This window comes from Aegilops tauschii, chromosome 2 (genome assembly GCF_002575655.3).
Source record: "Aegilops tauschii subsp. strangulata cultivar AL8/78 chromosome 2, Aet v6.0, whole genome shotgun sequence".
Classification (NCBI taxonomy): Eukaryota; Viridiplantae; Streptophyta; class Magnoliopsida; order Poales; family Poaceae; genus Aegilops; species Aegilops tauschii.
In genome coordinates, this window is record NC_053036.3 from 157,726,487 (window position 1) to 157,744,750 (window position 18,264).

At 47.6% G+C, this 18,264-nt stretch overlaps 2 protein-coding genes across 2 annotated transcripts; one reads left to right on the plus strand and one right to left on the minus strand.

Annotated features, from left to right (window-relative positions):
- Positions 1-10,396: 10,396 nt before the first annotated feature.
- LOC109746953 (hypothetical protein At1g04090) lies at positions 10,397-13,261 on the minus strand. Its single transcript, XM_020306048.4, has 2 exons — positions 12,819-13,261; positions 10,397-12,224 (listed from the first exon to the last, which is right to left on the minus strand). Exons 1-2 carry the CDS (start codon positions 12,925-12,927, stop codon positions 10,678-10,680), a joined length of 1,656 nt encoding a protein of 551 aa, XP_020161637.1. The 5' UTR covers positions 12,928-13,261; the 3' UTR covers positions 10,397-10,677.
- A 1,248-nt stretch (positions 13,262-14,509) lies between these two features.
- On the plus strand, positions 14,510-17,342 carry LOC141040848 (uncharacterized). Its single transcript, XM_073506963.1, has 4 exons — positions 14,510-14,781; positions 14,874-16,111; positions 16,659-16,873; positions 16,974-17,342. Exons 1-4 carry the CDS (start codon positions 14,510-14,512, stop codon positions 17,340-17,342), a joined length of 2,094 nt encoding a protein of 697 aa, XP_073363064.1.
- Positions 17,343-18,264: the final 922 nt, after the last annotated feature.

An 18,264-nucleotide genomic window follows, 5' to 3' on the forward strand; every position in this document is an offset into this window, starting at 1 on the left:
CATTCATTTAGGTTATTCATTTAACTTCACCTAATTAACCTACTGTACCACTACTACTAGCAGCACTACTAACCTAATTAACCTAGCCAAACCCTATTGCCCTAACTAAAAAACATCTAATTAACATCTACTAGTACCACTACTGCCCTAACCTAATTAACATCTACTAGTATCACTATATACTACAAGCAGCACTGCTACAACATTTTTTCTTTAAAAAACATCTATGAAAACAAAAACCCTAATTAAACCCTACTGCCCTAACTAACTATTGTTGTAAACCAATTTTTTTGCTCTAAACTAATTTTTGCTCTAACATCTACTACTTAACATCTTTTGCTCTAAACTAATTTTTTTGCTATAAACTAACTTTTGCTCTACTATTTTTTGCTCTAAAATGCAGAGAGAGAGGAGTGGTCGGGGGAGGGGTGGGGGGCTTACAGAGAGGGGAGAGACGGTGGCGGGGAGGTGCTCGGCGACGGAGGCAGGGGCGGGGAGGGCGGGCTCGGGCACGGGCAGCGGCGGTCCTGGGCGGGCTCGGGCGGCGGTGAGGTCAAGGGCCGCCGCGGTGAGGTAAAGGGCGGCGACGGTGAGGTCGAGGGCGGCGGCGGTGAGGCTGAGGGCGGCCTCGGGCGGCGGCGGTGATGATGGGGGCGGCCTCGGGGGGAGACGGTGAGGTTGCGGGCGTCCACGCCGGCAGGAGACGGCGGCGAAGTGGGGCGATGGCGAATTGGGGAGACGGCGGCGAAGTGGAGCGAGGGATTTGGGGGAGAAGTAGTGGCCGGGGGGTGGGGGGAGGGAAACCGCTGGTTAAGTGAAACATAATGGTAGCACGTTTCTGAAAACGCGATATAGCCAAGTTAGCTACAGCGCGTTTTCAAAACCGCGCTACTGCTATGCCTTTCTCCTTTTTCCCTTTTTTCATTTATTTTTCTTTACATTTTATTTTTTCCCTTTCTCCTTTTTCTATTTCTTTTATTTTCATTTACTTTTCTACTTGTTTTTCATTTTATTTTATTTTCGTTAGCAGTAGCGCCTTACACATAAACGCGCTGCTACAACAATATTAGCGGCAGCGCTGTTTCTAAAAGAGCGCTACTACTATGTGTAGCCTATCGGCTTAGTGGTGGGAATTTTAGTAGTAGAACGGGACGCGCTACTACTATATATGTATCTGCAGCGCGGTTATTCCGCGCGCGCTACTGCTGTGTAGCAGTAGCGCGCTTTTTTAACAAGCGCTACTGCTAAAGTTCTGTGTATAAGGTTTTCCCTAGTAGTGCTTATTAGATGAACCTTCGAACCTCCACTCATGCCACGACATCGAGCATTGGTACATCAACACTCCTTTGACACATTGCACCCACACCTTCATATTTGTTGATTGTGCTCACACATGTCATTCTCGATGGACATATCATACTCACCACAAGTTTGCACCCTATGCATGGATTGACTCACATTATGCTTGCCTTGTTGCAACAATTCCCATGTCATCCATGATATATGAGCTTATGCACTTCCTAAGCAAATTTGTTGTGATCTTTCTTGATGGCATATTCATACATTATGATCATATTTCCCACCATCAATTGCATGATCACATAGTCACATTGAGCACCAATTACCATGTTCATGCTCTTGATAAACCATCCCATTATGACATCATTTTGCACAATGGTAGAATTTGTAGCTTTGTGCATCATACCAATTTCCATCCTTTTGTGTGCACAACAAATGAATTTGCTTCCATGATTGCCTTACATATCATTCTATATCATTTGGCTAAGCTTCATGCACCTTGTCATGATCCATCTCATCGGACAAACTCATGCTTATTTGATGGACACTTTGTGTGCGCTAACCATTGTATTTCCGAGTGTCGCTTGTGTTTGCTATTTTGCATGTATACCACTCCGGAGACACCTTGGAGTACTTGGATTGCGCCATGACTTCCACTCCGTCCAATTACAAGTCCGTCCACGACAACCGTTTCCATGGTGATGAGGATTATGATCCGAGGTTGGATCTTTCCCAAGGGAGGGGAGATGATGCGGAGCATCCTACGATCATCCCCATGTACACTACGACTACTCCCCAAGCCCCAAGTGTCCACATGTTGAGACCTCACGCATACACCATTGGACCTAAGGTGAACTCACTCCTTTCCGAATCTTCCCTTTCCGCATATAAGACATGGATGCTACTTCAAGCGCGGACCTTGTGCATACTCAGGTACACCCGAGGAGACCATGGAGAGCCCAAGGACCAAGGCCAAGTGTGCGCAGGAGCGAAGGAAGGAGAAGGAAGAAGAGCTGCTACTACAGCAGCTGGACATCCGGCCATGTCCCGGACATCCGGCCAGGCCCGGACATCCGGCCCAACGCCCGGAAATCCGGCTCCCTTCTACCCAGAGAGCACCAGAGTCGGCCAAGTCAGCCCGGACATCCGGCCCCCAGGCCCAGACATCCGGCCCGTCGTGAGCCGCCGGACATCCGGCCTCAGCCCGGATATCTGGCGCCCCATCACAGAAGCTGGACCTTGCCAGCTCGGACATCCGGCCCCAGCACTCGGACATCCGGTGTCTCGGGAAGGCCCGGACATCCGGCCCGACGCCCGGACATCCGGCCCCCCTGCCTGCGTGCAGTGCATCTGGGCCGAGGCCCATGTACCCCTTCACCCCTTAGACTATATATACTCCCCGTCCTCCTACGTTTTAGGGTTAGCAAAGGATTAGCTCATTTGAGATAGAGCTTTCCTCATCCATTACGGATCTACTCCACGAGAGAGACCGCGGCCCCTCTACGGAGAAGATCCACCTTGGATTCAAGACCCCCTTTTGGGTGGCCCCATCAAGACCTCCTCACGGAGAAGAACCGGTTACCTCTTGTATCGTCCTTTGTTGAATTTGGATCTTGTATCTCCTCTCGTGTTTCGAGGATCTAGCACATGTGTGATTGTTCTTGTTGGTTTGAGTGATTTCTCTTGTGTTTTCCCTCGTGTTTCCCCTCGTGTTCTTCGTGTTCTTAGTTGCGATCCGCTCCTTTCATGAAAGATCGGCCGTATAGGGTTCCACCCTACATCAACCACAAGCGGTACTACCGCCCATCCTAGCGGTACTATCGCCCCTCCCAAATTCAGCGTTCTGAGTTTCACCGTTTTGACCATAACTTTCACATCTGGAGTCCAATTTTCGCGTTCTTTAGCTCGTTGAGTAGCTATTGACATCCCCCATACATATAGATAGGTTCCAACATCATTTGACTCCATCCAATTTTTGGCACTTTGGCATCTTTGCCTAGGGACTTCACCACATCATCCGCATAACTACCACCGACTTCCGCAACCTAACCCATTTTGTTCCCCTTAGCATCTGAGGTTGTTTGAGTTGTGATTCGAGTATCCTAAGGTGTTTCGGCTACTTACGGACCGTGCTTTCAACTCCAAGACCGTGTAAAGCCCATCATACACTTCCGCCACCATACCCCATTTTGACCGGGTTTCCACCAATACTTCCGCATTCCACCACCGCTTTTCGCTACCACCATTTGACATTTGAGATTTTGAGTTTGCAGTTTTTCGTTTCCGAAGGTGTTTCGGCTAACTAGGAACGGGTCGACATCGGCAACACCGCCTCTCATCATCGCCAAGGATGGTAACCTCGACGACACCATTGTATACCCCCCTTGCAATTGCATTGATAACCCCTATCCCATTTTGTGTCACTTGCCTATCGAGACTAGCCATTTGAGTATTGCCGGCAACGTTACTTGTGCACATTAGTGATCATCCCATCCATTACATACATACCATATCATATTGGTATCATACCATCCCTTGTGTCACAAGATTGTTCCCGTCTATACACAAATTGCTATCTTGGTTTGTGCATTGTGGCCATATCAAAAAAAAGAAAAAAGAAAAAGCTTTTAAGAAAAGAAAAAGTGAACAAAGAGCTTGTAAGCAAGAGCCATAGCATCATATTACATTGCACATAAGATTGTCATATCCGATCATCTTGGATCATCTTGATAAACACCGGGAACCATATATACATAGCATAATTGGGATAGAAGTCGTTGCATTTTTGTCTCCTATAGGTTGTGCACAAGTGTCATATCCGCCTATTGAGAAATCGTGCTAGCGTCTCTCTAGAGTTGTGCAACAAGAGCATTTTCCATGGATTCCACATTTTTAGCTCATTCCTTGGTTGCACGACCCCATTTATCTATCCGTGTGTGCGTTTCCGTGTGCCATTCATTGCTATTGGTCTACTTGTTTCACTTGCGAATTTGTGAATCTCTTTCAACATTATTGACTCTTGCTAACATTTTGCATCAAATTTTTGTGCCACTATCCTAACCGAGCTACTCCATAAGCTTTACTTGATAGGTGTGAGTGAACAAGTCCAGTACCAATTCCACTATTCTTTCATCTCACATTGAGTGAAATGGGATACATCCTCAACTTTGGGAAAAGGTAACTTGGTATTGTTTATTCTCATTTCCTACTCACCTCTACTCGAGTCTTGTGATGGATAGGCAAGGCATTTCACCTTCGGTCTACAACAACAACGGTGAGTTCTATGCCACGAAAAACTCCACCGACGCCATTATGCAAGCTCAAATGGAGGAGATCAAAGCCCTCATCAAGTCCTACAAGCGATCTTCCTCATCTTCGAGAAGACGCTCAAGAGCACATGCTTCCGAGCTACCATCTCCGGCAAGATCACATCGGCATCGACACCATCACCAACAAGAACATGAAGGTCAAGAGCTCAACACCAACAACCGCTCAACGACTTCACCATCTCCCTTGGCATCTTCGCCAAGTGACTTCAAAGCATCTTCTCGTACGGACATACGACATCTTCGCCAACAAGAACCCCAAGACTACACTCAAGAGAAGCTCCCCAAGCTCAAGTCCGCGACTTCCACGAACTACTACGACCTCGACAACGACCACGAGATTCCTTTCTATGGGACTCAAGAACCCGAGGAGTATCTCGAGTGGGAGCTTTTGATGGACGACTACCTCAAGCTACATCAAGTTCGTCCCGAAGATCAAGTGAAGTGTGCCACAAGGAACTTCCACGACTACGCGTACACATGGTGGCTTCACACACCTTCGGAGAGCTACGACATGAGTTGGACCAAGACGAAGAAAGCTATGCGGCGAGAGTTCGTGCCTCCAACCTACACAGAACAACTTCTACGCCAATTGGAGTACACCATACAAGGATCCAAGTCCATCGACGAGTACTTCAAGGAGATGAAGATTGCCTTGCGACGAGCCGGCATGGATGACCCCATTTCAATGAAGTTCCACTTCATGATGGGATTGCACAACGACATCTCCAAGACTATCTTCCTCGAGAACTACAAGTCTCTTGACGACTACTACATTGGTGCTCTCAAGGCGGAACAAGAACTCATGAAGGCCAAGGCTTCTCCACCCCAAGCTCACTTCGCGACGACCAAGCTCCATGAGACCGAGCATGAGGATAGCACCACCAAGATGTCCAAGCCCGACGAGCTTCAAGACGATGCTCCCAAGTTCAACTTCACCGCCATCCCTCTTTGTGGCATTGATGATGCCGAGTCTACTTCGACTTTTTTTCAAGACGGTGCGGCGACGAATACGACTACGGAGACCTTCAACGACCAAGCTTTGGAGGCAAGCGACAACTGGCGAGCAAGGATGATGTTTCCATCTTTGGAGGCGATAGTGATTATTGCCATCTTCGGCCGTCATCCACGGCGACGATGACGAGATGATGGAGCATGGGATTTTCCCTTCGGTCATGGAGGAGAGTGATGATGTGCCATCTTCAGCCTTCATCCACGGCGACGGCGACGAGATGGTTGAGCATGGGATTTTCCCTTCGACCACGGCGACGTATGATGACTTGAGTGACTTTAGCCACCATATTGAGAGTGAGAGTGAGTTCACCACTAGCCCCATATATGATGTGTTGCCCCAATTCCCATGTGAGGAGAGCCACAACGCCCACCACTTGAGTGATATGAGTGACTCCACCATATGTGACTTTGAGTGCACCTATTTTGAGGGAGTGAGTAAACCACCACATAGAGAGAGTGAGATAGTTCATAGGTCTTGTGAGACCAATTTCCACACTAACGACTTGACCTCTACCTCTATTGTGTCTTCTCGTTTGGTGCTAGGTCCCATTTATGATGATGCGCCGATCCTCGACGACTTCGTCCTCCCTTTGGGCAAGACGATGGCCATGGTGGAATATGATGCACCCCCACATGGTTCGATCAAGATGAAGATGACCACCATTTGGTCTTTCCCACCTCACCTACACCACTTGAGTGGAATGAACAAGGTAACATAGGTGAAGGTGATGCTCTAGTCCCACTAGTGGACATTCTTGACATTGATTGCTTGCATGATGTTGATCCATCTATTACCATGCTTCATGCTAGTGCGACTTCCTCATGCGATGATTTACCCATTTATGATGAGTATGATGATTGCCATGTGGAGTCTATTAGTTGTGATGCCATGTTACATAGGATTTCTTGTGATAATTCTTTAGGTCACATCATGTTTGACAATCCGCTTGACTTGTCATATGCTATGCATGAGATTAATCATATGTCAAATTTGCAACCTCATCGTAGTGACTATGCATATGCCATTAAAATAAACCCAATTTGCACTTATGGCATAGATGACAAGCCCATGGTTATTGGCATTTGTTTTTCTTATGATGATATTGATATGCTCCCTTTGCATCATTTATCTCATATGCCATTCCATGACAACCTAGCTTTGGATATGCATTGTTTTGGATGTCGTCCATTTTCTCCATATGATGTTTCCGATATTGCTCATGAGGAGACCCCCATAGTTTCCTCATACATTTTAGGAGATTTTGATTCATCCCATCCATTGCATGATCCCAATTCTTGTGTGCACAATATGCTCCCCATGAATAAACATGCTATTGATGTGCCATATACTTGCATTCTCAATTTGTGTCCTCATCGTGTCATACATAATAACTATTCTTTCATGATGGATGACATGTTCTTATACCATGCATCAAATTTCTTTGAGCGATACTTATCTTGTGCTAACTCACACGTGCAGATACACATCATGATAGATGATGTGTACATTTACCACGCACACAATTTCTTTGGTTTGTGTCTCTTTTGTGTAGGTACCCATGAATACTTGTCAACCTCACAATCCCATGAGTTGACAAAATGAGCTCTAGAGAGCAATGATGACTTGGGATCCCATGGATTGTCCTTCCCATCGTTCTCTTCGCGCAACAACTACGCGCATCTCTTTTACTTGGCTATCACGCGGCTATGGGCTATTTACCACTTGTCACCTTATGCCCATACTATCATGTTCACTTTGCATTTTATGCCTATTACTATGCTTTTGCGATGCAATTGTGATCCTTGCTTGCATCTACCCATGATTCACCATTATGCTACCCCTATGTGTATTTGCATGCTTGGTGGAGATCCTTGTTGCTATTGCCATGTTTACCATGTGCTTCATGCTATTGTTGATTCTTGTGTTGGGAAAGTCATGATGTTCCATTACTATTTACATAGGTCTTCTTGCCAATACATTGATGATATTTTGCTCATATTTTGTTTTCATGCTTGTGATATGTCATGTGCATTATATATGCCCATTATTTGCTCACATGACATGATTGCCATGATTTCTTCTAGTATGTTGCATCTTCACACTACTAGCTTGCACGACTTGATTGATATGCTTGCTTATGTTGCATTACCAATGATTCATACTTGCTCATTTCATGCGGTTGATGACAACCATTACCATGCTTTGCGCATGATTGTTATTGCTTCTTGTCATATATCTCCATATGTTGCCTCTCTCATGCTAGATGATTTTCCATGTATTGAGTGCAACAATGCCTTTAGTCTTGATAATGAGTTTGCCCCCATAGCATTCTCGCATATATTTGGAGATTTTGACATATTCTTTGTGAAGCATGCTTGTTTACTTCTTTGCACCATATACCTAGTGCCATGAATATCGCCATTGTTGCATCATATTATTCATGGACTTTTTCTACTAATGGTTATGTGCAAAAGAAGAGAACCATCATGATGGATGATGTGTTTATCTACAACGCGCATATGTTCTTTGTTTTGTTGTGTGCATGTGTAGGATACTTGGACTTTGTGTCGACTTCCACTTCACGTGAGTTGACCATTCGAGCTCTTGAGAGTGAACCACCTTCTACGACGACGCTTCTAAATCTCACTTGCTTATGCTTTGTCATTGTGAAGGATGCACAAGGACATGCTTTCAAGGTGATATCCTTCTCTTTCGAGAAACCCAAAACCATGAGCATGAGTATTGTGGATCATACTACTTGTGTTGCTACCATGAGACTTATTGGACTACTTGAATGTGCACATGTTAGTGATATTGCTTCCATTCACGATTTTCACATTCCCATGCATCATGATATATATGCCTTGTGTTTTGCATCCAATTCTTGGACTACTTGCTACTATAATATGTTTGGTTGCAACAATGTCATTTCTTTACATATGTCATGTCCCATTGCTTGTCACATGATTGACTTGATTGCCTCACACATGATGAACAATTGATCTTTATATTGTGTTGAGTGCCATACTATCTTCACTACACCCTATGCACGTTATGCTTGGATTGTCTTGCATTTGACCCATGTGTTTAGACACTTCATTTCCTTTGGTGTTGTGAATGATTCCTATGCCTACCATAGACCTTTCATTGAGCACTTTGCCCATGTTTGCTATGACCTTGAGGTAGATGCTTCTTCTCTCATCACACATATTTGCATCACTACCTCACACTTACATGCTTATCCCCATGATTTCTTTGCTTATGCTCAATTTATGTGCTTACATGCCATGTCACAATCCTTTGTCAAACCATATGCTTTGCATGATGACGACACTTGTTGGGTGAATCACCACTTGAATGCTTGGTTTTGCACTAACGCTAACCACATTTGTTTTTCCAAGTGTTTGTTGTCTTTGCTCCTTTTGAAGGAATCACTAGTAGGTGCGACATTGGAGAGTGCCCATTGCGAGCTTGAAGATGATGAGTGCTTGGTGACCGACCACTTCGACACAGCACCGCCATCTCTTTCCCATGGTGATTTGGTTTTCGATCCGAGGTCGGATCTTTTCCAAGGGGGAGGGGATGATGCGGAGCATCCTACGGGCATCACCATGTCAAGAGTCCGTTTGGCAAGTGACACGTGCGACCTCTACTTCTCATACATAAAGGTGAATCTTCTCCTTTACACGTGTTCACTTGACCACTTCGAGGATGGCATACTACTTGACACTCCACTCGTGTGCATGCATAGGTATTGCCGGAGCTTCACGGACGACGATGAGGAGTGCAAGCGCCAAGGAGCGCCTACACCATCCGCGAGGGAAACGTGGAAGCGAAGACGGAAGAAGAAGGATCTGCCCAGTCCGGAACGGGCGGTACTACCGCCCAAACCAAGCGGTACTACCGCTCAGGCCCTCCAAGCTGTACTACCGCCCAGCATCTGCCCTACTACCGCTCAACCCGACAAGCTCCTGTGATCGAGCGGCACAAGTCCGGTACTACCGCCCCCACAAGCGGTACTACCGCCGAGCTTCGTAAGCGGTACTACCGCCCTGCCTGTGCGCAGCCGCGGGCCTTTGGCCCATGTATCCTCTCCCACTTACCCCTTCGTGGCTAAGACTATATATAGACCCCCTCTCCCTCCTAGTTAGGGTTAGCATAGGTTTAGCTCATTTGAGATAGAACTTTGCTCATCCATATGGATCTACTCCACCGCGAGGGACCGACACCTCTTCGGAGAAGATCCACCTTGGATTCAAGACCCCCTCACGGGTGGACCCCATCAAGACCTCCTCTTGGAGATGAACTTTACCTTGTATCTTTCCCTTTGTTGTTCATGTACCTTGTGGATCTTGTGTGTTTGATTGTCTAGTGGATGTGTGATTGGACTTGTTCTTGAGTGTTCCTCTCGTTTTCCCTCGTGTTTCCCCTCGTGTTCTTCGTGTTCTTCGTAGGATCCCCTCCAATCATGTAAGATTGGGCCACTAGGGTTGTACCCTACATCACATGTGGGATACATCCTTACATACACACATACTTTTTTCAGAATTTTTTGAACCATAAAAGTTTGAATTTGATTTTTTCAAAAATAAAGGCCTCCATGGAGCTCGGCCTCCAAATCGCCTCTCTCCTACAATACTCCTATTAAAGTTATATAGTATGAGAATTAATTTCGTATTGTCAATGTTGATATTTTTTACTATGAAATTGGTCAAACTTTACAAAGTTTGACTTCAGACAAATTTCATATGCAGACTAACAAGAAACAAAGAAAGTTATATAAACAAGCAATAATTACAACCAAAGAATCCCGGCCCAGTCAACACAACACACGCATAAAACACCTGTTACGAAAAAAAGAACAACAGATGACACACATTGCATGAATGTACAGACGAAACATCTACCAAGAACAAATTGCGTGAGGGCATTCTCTTTAACCGTCAGATCAATGCATAATATCGATCGGACGACGACGGTGAGAGAATGAAGCCTCACACTAGAACGTTCCCGGCGCATGCAATGAGCGGGAACGTTTCAGGGATCCCTCTCGTCATTTCTCCAGCTGCCCTTCATCTTGGGCCCCGTGGGGCCTTCCCCGACCAGCAGCTTGTTCACCAGCTGAGCCAGCCGCTCCTTGATGGCGCGCGGCAGGATCCTCGCCGCACGGTTGATCTCGCGGCCGATGTCGTACTCCTCCCTCGGCCCCCACCCCCTCTCGAACCCGAGCCACGCCGGCTCGGCCACCTTCCCGGCAGCACCCAGGTACTCCGCCGACACCAGCTCGCACCGCCCGCCGCCGGTGTCCATCCTGCTCCCCTTGGCGCAGTCGTTCCGTATCCCGACCCCCAGCTTCGAGTCGCCCTGCAGCACCAGCCCCTCCCTGGGGTAGAACGCGTGCCCGTGCCGCGACGCGTACGCCACCGGCCTGCCGTCGAGGTACTCCAGCTGCGACGCGTCCGCCCAGGCGCCCGTGCTGTGCTGCGAGAAGTACATCCGGAGCAGCTCGCCGGAGAAGTTGCTCACGCGCAGCGTCAGGTGCTCCCAGTCGCCGACGTGCTCGCCGATCATGCCGAGAGGGATGGTGAGGGGGCCGACCTTGGCCCGCGCCGGGCCGTTGAACGGGTAGAAGAAGAACAAGGCGAGGTCCGTCGCCGTCCCTCCCAGCATCGGCTTCGCCTGCACGTACGCCTTGGCACCCGCGAGGTCGCCCTTCTTGACCCGCTCCTTCTGGCCGTTGTCCGCCGGCAGGTCCAGCCAGTAGGCGTCGTCGTTGCCGCCTCCCTGCGGGAGGTTTGAGCCGTCGGCGGTCACGGGCGTCGGCGTCGGGTTGCCCTTCTGGTACAGCAGCGTGCCGTTCTCGAAGAACCACGTAACTGACGAAGGGAGATACGGGTCGTTGGGGTGGAGGTACACATGCGGCGAGTAGGCCGCGAGAACGGCGTTCACCTGAGCCAGGTCGGGCATGCATGACGTGTAAGCCGCGCTGTTGTTCTTGAGACACGCCAAGGCTGAGACGCTCGCCGGCGCGACGTCGCTCCGTGCAAGGAACGTGCCGGTGTGCACGCCCCGGGCGTCGATGCCGCGAACCGCCGGCCTCAGGGCGGTGGCGCTGAAGCCGTCCTTGTCGCTGCTCCACACCGACTCCTCGGCCTCGCACGCGTCGGTGAAGTCGGCGCGGACGCACATGACCTCGCCGGGCTGCGGCTTGTCCTTGGTGGCCGTGACCGCCACGCCGACGGCCTTGTAGCCGTCGGGCGGCGTCGGGAGCCAGAAGAAGCCCGCACCATCGTCCTGGCCGCTGGACCAGACAAGGGCGTAGTCAAGCGGCGGGGCAAGGAGCGCCCCGGTGCCGGAAGCGTCTCGGGTGACGAGGACGTGGCCGAAGAGCGGCCGGTTGTTGGGCTGTGCGTAGTGGCCGAGCGCGTGGAATCCGGTCGGGACAGGCGCCGGCTTGAAGAAGGTGGCGCCGAGGCCGTCCTGGCCGCCCTGCGTGGTGGACCAGACCTTGGCGAAGGTGGTGACTTGGCGCACCTCGATGCCTCCCAGGTCGATGCTGCCCTTTGCGAATCCTCCGTCTGAAACTGGAACAGCAATGCATGCCAGCGGTCAACCAAAATGTTTCAGAGTTGACAAAACCAAGCTAATGAAAGTTCGGACTAGTTAAACACAATAGCTATATGTAATGTAAGTGCAAGAACTCAACATGCGGCAGGATTTTCTAGCCGATTTATGTATATGACTAGCTACATAAGTGTAAGAAGTACTGTACTGAATTATGCTGTTATGACATCTAAACAAACTGTTGAGATGATCGGCATCATTGTGTCCGGCACACAAATTTGTAAGTCGTAACCAAATACAGAAAACAAAAAATTGTACACAAATATTATTGTGAATGAAGACAAAGCATAACGTCCAAAACATGTTGATGTGATCGATGGGTCTGGAATATGCTCCTGGTTTGGGCGTATTATCCATATTCTCCCCAACTTGATCACGTACTCTATCTAGAATGTCGTAATGAGTTCACATTAATATATATAGAGCAATTCTGTCCCCTTGGTAGTTTCAGCCAAAGCTAGCATCCTCGACATGCCTAAATTAGGCCGCCTCTTAACTACTATTTCTTGAGAAGAAGAGCAAAAACACATGGCGGCATGAACATGCAAACGTACCGGAGGACGGCCACGACGGCTTCACCGCAGGAAGATCAAAATCCCTCTCCACGGGCAGCGCCGCCTTGCTCATGGGCACGCAGCCGAACCACGACCTGCCCCTCTGCATTGCCGGCCACCGACGACGACAGCAACGAGGAGGACGAGAACGCCGGGAGAAGATCGAGAAACCTAGGCCGAGCGAGGCTTGCTTGCTCGAGGCGTGCACGGGTCGTCTGATCTCGATCGAGTCACCCGCACGCAGCTGGAGAGGAAGCGAGCGCTGATGGTGTGCCTTTTAAATGGGTGGCGCTTGGCGGGGAGTCCGTCCGCCTACCCGTCCCTTTCGATCGGCGCCGGCTTGGCAAGGGTCGCTGTTCGCTGGCTTATTGGCTATACCTTTGCTACCCCTTTCAAGAAACTATGTGTACATAGACACAGTGGCCTGCCTCTGCCTGTGGTTACTTGCAAGTAAGCACGGTGCTTTTATTGCCGATGACTTCACTTCTTGTAGCCCGCCCTGGCTTTCGCTCTAGCCTTGCTTTGCTTTGCTGGCCTTGAGTAAGTGTGGCTTGGCTTGACGGCTCTTCCACCCCTGGGAGAAGACAAGTCTGCTCTGGTCTGATCCATTATCCATCTAATCATATGTATCACGACACCAACCTCACTTTCCATGCGTACCTACAAGGTGCGTTGTTTAGTGTTTCGTGCCCGTCTGGACTACCGGTCCGGACGTGTGTTAGTTGGAGACCAGCCAGCGTAGAAGGGATCGTTACATTTGGATAGACTATAAAACGTGCGGCAAAAGGCCACCATCCGCCGCTAGGTACGGGATATGAGCTGCATTGTGCTAGTAATTGTTATAGACTTGTAGAGCAGGTCCGGTCAGTCATGGGCAAACACATGCATCGATCTCGACAAGAAGGCGGGGACTTGTAATATGCCAGATTATTGCAAGATGCGCGTAGTGGTTGGCATGACGACAGGGCGGCCAGGCCTTCGTCGAGGGATGGTTTGCGATAAGAAAGACACGTTCATGCTCTGCGTGTTGGTTTGTTTAGTTGGTTCACACACCAATCACGCGGGGCAGCTGACCAATTATCAGCTGGATATTCGGGGGTGAACGAGCCTTGTCTTCCAGTGGGACTGTGCAAGCGTTCACATTCATGGAGTACTAGTGGTTCCTAGGTGGGCAAGCAGCCAACAACTCGCGAGAATATGCGACTAGAACATCCATTTCCGACTTCCGTCTGGCAACAGTCCTGGCATTGATTTCAACGGATTAACTGTTCATGTGCTCCTGTCAGGGCTGGAGAAATTAGAAGGGGGACGGACGGGCCAGGAAGCATTCCACGCATGATATTGAAAAGGAGAATACAATACGGATGTGCGTCATATCAGAGTTAATTGCACGTTGGTACTACACTTGCGCGCCTACTCACGAATCAGTACCACTACTCGTGCATGTCGCAGTTCAATACCAACCCAGGGCCTAAGTGGTGCATAACGGACTGACAGCCGTATAAGCGCGTATTGACCGCGTATCCGACAGGTCGGGCCCACATGTCAGGTGACACGCTGGCCAAATCGGCGCGTGGACGGGTCGCTGACTAGGACGAGGCCGACCTAACGATCTAGGTCGAACCGAGCCGCCGGTTCGAACCCTAACTCTCGTTCCCCTCTCCCTCTCCTCCCCGTGCTCCTCTGTGTCAATGGCGACGGCGAATCCGGGAGGCGGCGGTGTAGGCGGCGGCTCGAGCAGCGGTGGCGGTGTGGGCGGGTACGGAGATCTTCCTGGCCTCGGGGCCGATGCGCACCCAGGATTGGCCGAGGGCGACGGCGACAGGTCGTCGTACTACTCGAGCGGCGAGGAAGAAATGGAGGAGGCCCCGCTGACCATGGAGCAGCGCCTGCGGATGGCAGAGATCTGGGTCGCCAACCCTTTCACGAGCCATCACTGGACCCATGGATGTGGTGGGGTGCTGTAAGTCCTCCTCCCTCTCCTCTGTTCTTTCTTCCAATTTGGGGGCTAGGGTTAGTGTTAATGAAAATGTCCAAATTTGCTGGCACTTGTAGTGTGGAGGAGGCTATCTGGGATGTTAGGATTCACTTTGATGCCCTACATAATTTGGATAGGAAGATATGCAGTTCTGATGTCACTTTTCTCAATCTGTATGCACTGTTGCATACACAAGGATTTACATTCTCTGATGAATTGTATCACATGGAGAACACATGCATAGGAGAGCAGAGAGAGCATGGCCTAGACTTGATTGACACAAACATGAAATTGCAGCAAATTAAGAAGCAGCATGAGCATACTTTAGTTTTGAATCTGTTAGTTAGAGCAACAGCCACTGACAGTGCTGCAATTCAGAGAAATGCTGAACTACAGACCATTCTTTATGCACCACCAGTTGTGTATGATCTCAGTGAGCCAGCTGTGCTTGCTGTTGATGACCAAGGGGTTGTTTTTAATAGTCAGGGCAGTAGTAGTACCAATGTTGAAGCTAGTGGTTTTTGCACACAAGAGAGCAAAAATCTAGGTAAACAAAAGCTGAATTCTGTGATGGAGGATGGAGTTTTGTTGGAGGAGGGATATTACAGTAGTGATAATTCAGAAGGGGCATATGACAGTGACAACTACTTGGAGAAGTACAGGATTTCTCAAGACACAGAGATAATAGATGGAAAGAGACAAGCAGATGAGGAACAACTAGCAGATGATCAAGATGAATATTCAGATGATGAGTCAGAAGAGGAGGAACAACTGCATTATGAGGGTGACACTGAGGTTGAGGATCTGTTTGAGAGGGAGGAGGAAGAGAGTGGGGATGAAGAGAGGGAGGAGAGCTTGAATGTGGAGGTAGCTCAACAGTTGCAGGTAGAACCTCCAAAGAAGAGACAGAAGCTGCCAATTAGGAGGTGCCCCACCACTAGAACACATTCTAGTGTTTTAAAGGAGGTGAAGAAAGATTTCATTCCTTCATCAGATGAAGAAGAAACTGGTTGGCTGATGGATAGTGAAGATGATGGGCATGAGCCACTGCAATTTGTCCTAAAGAAAAGCAAGAAGAGTAGGGCACAGAAAAGAAAACCTAGGATATGGTTCAATGAAAAAATGGAGCACCCACACCAGCAATTATGTAAGTACATGTGCTTCACAAATCAGCAGCAATTCAGAGATGCTCTATTGAGCTTGCACATTTCACAGGCAAGAGATTTCAGATATCATAGAAACTCTGACCAAAGGATCATTGCATGTTGCAGAAATGAGCATTGTCAGTTCCACATTGTTGCTGCTGTGATCAAAGGTGAGAAGACTTTTGCTATAAAAAAATGAACCTGGAGCACACTTGCCCTAGCACTACAGAGTCTTCTAGGGTTAGTGCAAAGTGGCTTGCAAAGACATATGAGTCATTGTTCAGGTCTGATCCAACCACTAGCATACAAACTCTGATTGATGCCTGCAATGAGAAGTATGGTGTTGAGGTTCCTAAGCACATGGCCTATAGGGCCAAAAACTTAGCTGTGGAAGCTGTCTTAGGAGAGCACAAGAAGCAGTATCCCAGGTTAAGGGACTATGCAGCAACCATCATGCAGACAAACCCTAGAAGTAGGGTTATAGTTACAACTCTAGTCCCTAAAGCAACAAAAAAATACCACATCCGGGGCCAAGGTTTCATGCAATGTTTTTCTGCTTAAATGGAGCAAGGGAGGGATTTCTCAATGGATGCAGACCTTTCATTGGTTAGTTAGTTGTTTCTTTGGTTTAGTTTCATTGCTATGTACATGATTACACCTTTGCTGTAGTTTCTTTGCTATGTACTGACTTAATTGGTTCTTTTTTTTGCAAAACAGGTGTTGATGGATGCTTTATTAAGCTGACTACAGGTGCACAGATCCTTGCTGCCACTGGCAGAGATGGCAATAACAACATTTATCCAATTGCATTTGCCATTGTTGGTCAGGAGGATACAGCAAATTGGTGCTGGTTTCTGCACCAACTCAAGATATGTCTAGGAGGAGAAGTTGGCCAATTTGGTCCTTATACTATCATGTCAGATAGACAGAAGGTAAGTACTTAGTTTGCTGTGTGATTTCAGTAGCTTAGGTTTGTTTTTTTTCAACTATATCTGTAGTCAGTAGCTTAGTTTGCTGTTGTAATTTCAACAGGGGCTACTCAATGCAGTGAATAGAGTATTTCCAAACTGCCACCAGAGATATTGTCTTAGACACTTATATGCAAATTTCCAGAATGCTGGTTTTAGGGGGGGAGATCTAAAGAAATGCATGGATAATGCCAGTTATGCTTACAATGAATATAAGTTTAATATTGCTATGAATGATTTGAGTAATGAGTGTGAGGATGCTTGGATCTGGCTTAATGCAATTCCTAAGAAAACATGGACAAGGCATGCTTTTGACACTAACTGCAAGACAAATTTGGTTGTTAACAACCTATCTAAGGTGTTCAACAAGTATATCCTTGATTTTAGGAAAAAGCCTATTAGGACTCTTGCTGTCATGATACATTTCCCATAGCTTCAACAAGGCATTCTGCAATGTAGGAGGCCATTCTGGGTCAACCCAGAGAACAATACCACAGTTGTCATCTTCCTGCAATATAAACAACCATAGCATGTGCAAAATCAATCTCCTAGGCAAATTATTTAAGCAATAAACTTTGAGCAACTGGCTTTAAACAATGAACTTTGAGCATCTTTAAACAATGTAGGACCCTAAATGACTAGCCACTGAATTAAAAAATGAACTTTAAGCATCTTTGAGAAACAACTTTAATAATATAGCCAACTAAAGAATGAACCTCTGACACTAAACACTAACTGAATTTTGAGCTTCTAACATTGAATCTCTCTGACCTTAAACAATCAAATAATTTGCAAAGTGAGTACTCTTGTGAGCTAAACAATGATTATTTGCACTGGAAACTAAGTTGTTGACCAATTATAAAATTACTGGCCAAATTAAATATTCATGGCAAGCATCAACACATTTTCTAATCCACTGATTAGCATCAGTAGTACTAAATGGCTACAAAATGGCCCTCACAGCTACCCATTAAACAATACAATTCCAGGTTGGTGGTGGTGTGGCCAGGCAGGCCAAACACAACTACAAAATGACCATCACAGCTACAAAATGACCATCACAGCTATGGTACAAGAGTACTCATTAAACAATGTGCATCAGCACATGGCTAGATTAAAGAACATGAATTCTATGCTCTGGACTGAACAATTCTATGCACATGGCTAGATTAAACAATACAATTAACACAGAGTTTGGACAGAATCTTACACTCATAGGACAGACTAAGAACCTCCTGCCCGTGTTAAATGCTTCGAATGCTACACGCCTCTCAGCCGCCACGCCATGCTAATGGCAAAGAACTCTGGGTGTTGTCTCAATGCCACTGTAGTCTTGGTCTTCAATGCTAGCAGGG

Bases quoted from the DNA above. Each gene is read 5' to 3' on its own strand.
- LOC109746953 (XM_020306048.4), bottom strand. From the start codon at position 12,927: ATGCAGAGGGGCAGGTCGTGGTTCGGCTGCGTGCCCATGAGCAAGGCG. The intron at 12,225-12,818 runs GTACGTTTGCAT...TTGCTGTTCCAG, and splicing joins GCCGTCGTGGCCGTCCTCCG to TTTCAGACGGAGGATTCGCA.
- LOC141040848 (XM_073506963.1), top strand. From the start codon at position 14,510: ATGGCGACGGCGAATCCGGGAGGCGGCGGTGTAGGCGGCGGCTCGAGC. The intron at 16,112-16,658 runs GTGAGAAGACTT...TTTGCAAAACAG, and splicing joins TGTTGCTGCTGTGATCAAAG to GTGTTGATGGATGCTTTATT. The intron at 16,874-16,973 runs GTAAGTACTTAG...TAATTTCAACAG, and splicing joins TCATGTCAGATAGACAGAAG to GGGCTACTCAATGCAGTGAA.